This window comes from Eleginops maclovinus, chromosome 10, assembly GCF_036324505.1.
Source record: "Eleginops maclovinus isolate JMC-PN-2008 ecotype Puerto Natales chromosome 10, JC_Emac_rtc_rv5, whole genome shotgun sequence".
Taxonomy (NCBI): domain Eukaryota; kingdom Metazoa; phylum Chordata; class Actinopteri; order Perciformes; family Eleginopidae; genus Eleginops; species Eleginops maclovinus.
In genome coordinates, this window is record NC_086358.1 from 21,165,860 (window position 1) to 21,170,486 (window position 4,627).

General features: G+C 43.5%; 1 protein-coding gene across 1 annotated transcript; it reads left to right on the forward strand.

Annotated features, from left to right (window-relative positions):
- The first annotated feature begins 405 nt into the window (after positions 1 to 405).
- On the forward strand, positions 406 to 4,401 carry LOC134870465 (zinc finger MYM-type protein 1-like). The gene is made up of 3 exons (XM_063892646.1): positions 406 to 1,158; positions 1,459 to 1,558; positions 2,902 to 4,401. Exons 1-3 carry the CDS (start codon positions 623 to 625, stop codon positions 3,427 to 3,429), a joined length of 1,164 nt encoding a protein of 387 aa, XP_063748716.1. The 5' UTR covers positions 406 to 622; the 3' UTR covers positions 3,430 to 4,401.
- The last annotated feature ends 226 nt before the right edge of the window (positions 4,402 to 4,627 follow it).

Consider the following 4,627-nt stretch of genomic DNA (forward strand, 5'->3'; position numbering starts at 1 on the left):
TATGGACAGCTGCCTAAAACTGTCGGCATTTGGGAGAGTGAACATTGCCACACAGCTGGATGAGAGCTACAGGATAGCCGTGCGCCGTCACAACGATGAGGTGAGCAAGAACCGGCACATCCTAGGCCGCCTTATCGACTGTGTGAAATTCTGTGGCGTGTTTGAGTTAGCTCTGAGAGGCAAGGATGAGAGTGAGGGGTCCAGCAACGCGGGGATTTTTCGTGGACTGGTTGATTTAGTGGCGTCGCTGGACGAGGTGTTTGAGGAGCACTTAAGAACGGCCACAGTCTTTAAGGGCACATCAAAGACGGTGCAGAATGAGCTGCTGGATTGCATGGCATCTGTCATCAGAGAGCGTATCGTGGAGGAGGTGAGAGCAGCAAGATTCATGGCAATCCAAGCAGATGAGACCACAGACGTCTCTACACAGACTCAGTTGGTGCTGGTGCTGAGATATGTAGATGGAAAACACGCTGTGCAAGAACGGTTCTTTGAATTTGTCCCCATCTTGTCAGCAACGGCCAGCTCCATTGCCGATGCAATTTTGGAGAGACTGAATAGCGTTTTCACTGATGATGATAAGTGTAAACTCATTGCGCAAGCCTACGACGGTGCCAGTGTGATGAGAGGAGAGAGAGCTGGTGTGCAGCAAAAGGTACGAGAAGAGTACAAAAATGCCCATTATTTGCATTGCTACGCACACCAGCTGAATTTGATCATGCAGCAGGCCACTTCACACATCTCAGCAGTGAGAGTTTTTTTCTCTGACCTTGGTGGGATTTCCAGTTTTTTTACCCGGTCACCCAAACGCACAGCCCTTCTCGACCAGATTGTTGCACGAAGGCTGCCTAGAGCATCATCCACAAGATGGAACTTCAACAGCAGGATCGTGAGCACTGTCTATGAGAACCTGGGCGACCTCATAGAGTGTTTTGAGACCATCAGGTCAGACAGCACCTTTGACAGCACCACCGTGAGGGAGGCGTCTGGCTTCCTGAGGATGCTGCAGGATGAAGATTTTGTTTTTTTCCTGCAGCAGTTTCATCAAATCATGCCTCATGTTGACATGATGTACCAACAGCTGCAGAAGAGGGACATTGACATGGTGTTCATCAAACGTGCCCTGCAGAACTTCACCAGCAGTATTCAGGCCATCAGGTAAGATAATACAATAGAGTAATTATAATAATAATTATGCACATGTTCATTACTAAATGTCAGCATGCTGTGATGGCAATAATGTATAGGAACTCAAAAGTAATGAGCCAATTTAGTCATCTGCATTTGTGTGCATAAGTAAATTTAGCACATCCAGAAATAGTGATATTTTTTTCAGCCATTTCCAAAAAGTTGTGCAACACAAACAGTTTTTTTTTTTTTTTTAAAGATAGTAATTATTGATAATGACACTGACATACTGTCTCATTCATATTCTAACACTTTTGATCTGTCTCCCAGGGACCAAAGCTCCTCTCAACAGCAGCAGCAAGAAGCCCCAGGTACCACAAGATCAAGGAGAGCCTTGGGAGAACAAGAGAAGCAGAGGCTGTCAAAAGAGGTATCTGCATTCATTACTGACCAATGATGTAGGCATACTCAAGTGTTGGAACCAAGTGATAAAGTCACAACCTCTGTTTTTACAGTTGGATTCAGTAATTACTCACCCATTACTTGTCCATTATATGCACACAAGGATACAGTAATAAGTCTGCATGAATAACAAATACTTTGGAACTGTGAGACAGTAGATACAGTAGATCAGTGGTCCCCAAACTACGGCCCGGCCCGCGTTCAAATTCCAACCGGCCCGCAGCCTCTGTCATCAAATAATCAATAATATGCGGCCCGCCAGCACGTACTTTTTTTTTTCCAGCCTCGATATATCGCCATGTGCATGCCTCTTTGCTTTCCTCGTCTCTGGCCTCCAAACAGGCTGAATGACAAGAGGCTTCACTCTGTGACTCGGTCTCAGCACCTGGGCGCGTTTGTTCCGTAGCGGAATGAAATGAAGGGAGTGAAGCCTCTTGTCATTCATCCAGGATCTCTGTCTGTGTGGGGGGGGAGGCGGGGCCGCTACCACACACACAGTGCTGCATGTGAGTCTGTGAGGAGCAACGCAAGGTAACGTCAGATCTAGCGACTTTTCCGGTGCTGTTACAAACACTTCTGGTTTGGAGACTCGGACGTGAAAGCACGTCATCACTGCTGTTTCCACCGAGCAGCGGTGCTGCCGTGAGCCCCTCGCCCCCGTCCCTACAGCCCCCACCGGCGGTGTCACGGAGCTGTGCCCGCTATGAGACCCGCTCCACGCCGCTGACACCCCCACCACACCCGTCTTAGAGCGACATACACAGCCTCAGTCACTACTCACCTCATCTACTGTGATGACACGGTCAATATCTATTCAAGTGCAGTTTTGTTGAGACTTGATTGTATGGTTATATATTTGAGTGCATCTTTTCTTAACAGAGACAGGGTCTATTCTTGTTTTTGGTTTGATTTTTATTCAAGTGCAATTTTTGATTTTTTTTTTAAATATAATATAAAATATAATAATGTTTCAAATGAACCTAGATATGTTTAAGCTTCCTTTTTTTCCAGACATTTGTGTCATTTTATGTGGTCTTCAAATATGAAAAGAGTGATTTTGGTAAAAAAAAAAAAAAAGGTATTAAATAGTTAATTTGCATTTAATGTTAATGGTTCAAAGGATGTCAGGCTGAAAGGTCGGCCGACTCAGCCCCCACACATTTTTACTTCACCAAATCTGGCCCTCTTTGCAAAAAGTTTGGGGACCCCTGCAGTAGATCATGGCCACATTCATGCCATCACTAGATTTTTTTTTCTTTTTTTTTAACAATTGTGTGTTACTGACTATACATTTTTTTATAATTTTAACAGATCTGTGACACAATCCTTGGCCATGCCAAAGCCAGGTTCTCCTTCACCAGCCACCTTGTGAGTGCCGTGCTGCTAGAGGCAGAGCTGTTTGACCGGCATCGGACAACATTCCCTGAAGAGGCTCTGAATACCACCGTGAGGGCATACCCCATGCTACACAAGGAGAGGCTCAGGACTGAGCTTTCTCTCATCTACGAAAGTCCAGACTTCAGGGGCTGCTGCGGTGCACTGGCTCTGTACCAGGTTCTACAGAGCTACAACCTCCAGGAAACCTTCTCTGAGACTGTGGCGCTGTTGAACATCCTCATAACCACTCCGATGACAACAGCTGAAGCTGAGAGGTGTTTCTCCACCTTAAAGAGGATCAAGACATTCCTGAGAAATACAATGGGACAGGAACGTCTGAATGCATTGGGCATGCTTTCCATGGAAAGAGAGCTGGTCAGGAACATGCCTGATTTCAACGAGAGGGTGATTGATCGCTTTGCTTGCTTGAAAGAGAGGCGAGCTAAATTTCAATACAAGTGATGAGTGAGTGTGTTCTTAAATGGTGAGTTGTGTTATGTTGTACTCTCCAAATGTTGAATTGTAAATAGTTGTATTGATTGCATATTGCCAGCCAAATACAGTTATGTTCATAATAATAGCAGTGTGTTTAAAAAGGTGACCGCTTCATTACATGTATTTTTTTTAACAATGGGACTTTGCGGGGGCTTCTTGGTGGTAGCTTGGCTTCACATAGACGTTGTCTGATTGTTACAGTACTCACAGGCAATCTTAGATCTTCTCTGATCCTCCTGGAGCTGATCATTGGCTGATCCTTTGCCATTTTGGTTATTCTCCGATCCCTTCGAATAGTTGTTTTTCTTTTTCTTCCTCACCTGGTGGTGATGGTTTTGGCTGCCATTTTAAAGCGTTTGATATCATTTTAGCTGAACAGCCTATCATTTTCTGCACTTCTTTATAGGTTTTCCCCTCTTTTATTAATTTCTTAATCAAAGAATGCTCTTCTTCTTAACAGTGTCTTAAACAACCCGTTTTACTCTGTTTTTCAAGGACAAATGCACAGCCAGCATATGCAGCATCAGTTGCCTTGATCCTTGAATAGGGGCCATCTGTTTAACACCTATTTTTTTTCACATAATCAATGACCTCAATAGTTGAACCTGGCACTGCTATTTTTTTGAACACGCCCCTTTCAGTAAATGATTCAGTTTCACAGAATCAGCAGCATGCACGTCATGCCTGTTGGGTCTGTTGGTTTTCTATACCTTTACTAAACCTGTAAACTGTATAGTGGTAAATGGAATATATTCTGGAAAATTTTGATTAATTACAGTTTTGATTATAGTATAATTTGATTTGATTATTGCTATGGCATCCATGATGGCTATAAATTGTAGACTGTGCTAAAAGTGATTTCAAGGGCAAACTATTAGATGACAAACTATCTGTTAATGTGTGTTTTATTGTGGAACCAAATGTATTGTATATTTTATGTCTGGGGTTGCATCTAGTGGTTGAAAACCAAATTAAACAATGAGATGTGACACTGTAAAGCTGGCTATCTGACTTTTATTTATTATTATTTTACCCATTGAATGGGTCATCTTAGCCATCATCACAACTTTTGCCCCCCCTGAGAAATTTGTCAGGAGCCGCCACTGCTAGCCTTACAAAGAACACCAAACATTACACTGAACAGGAACATGCCATAAAAAGAATG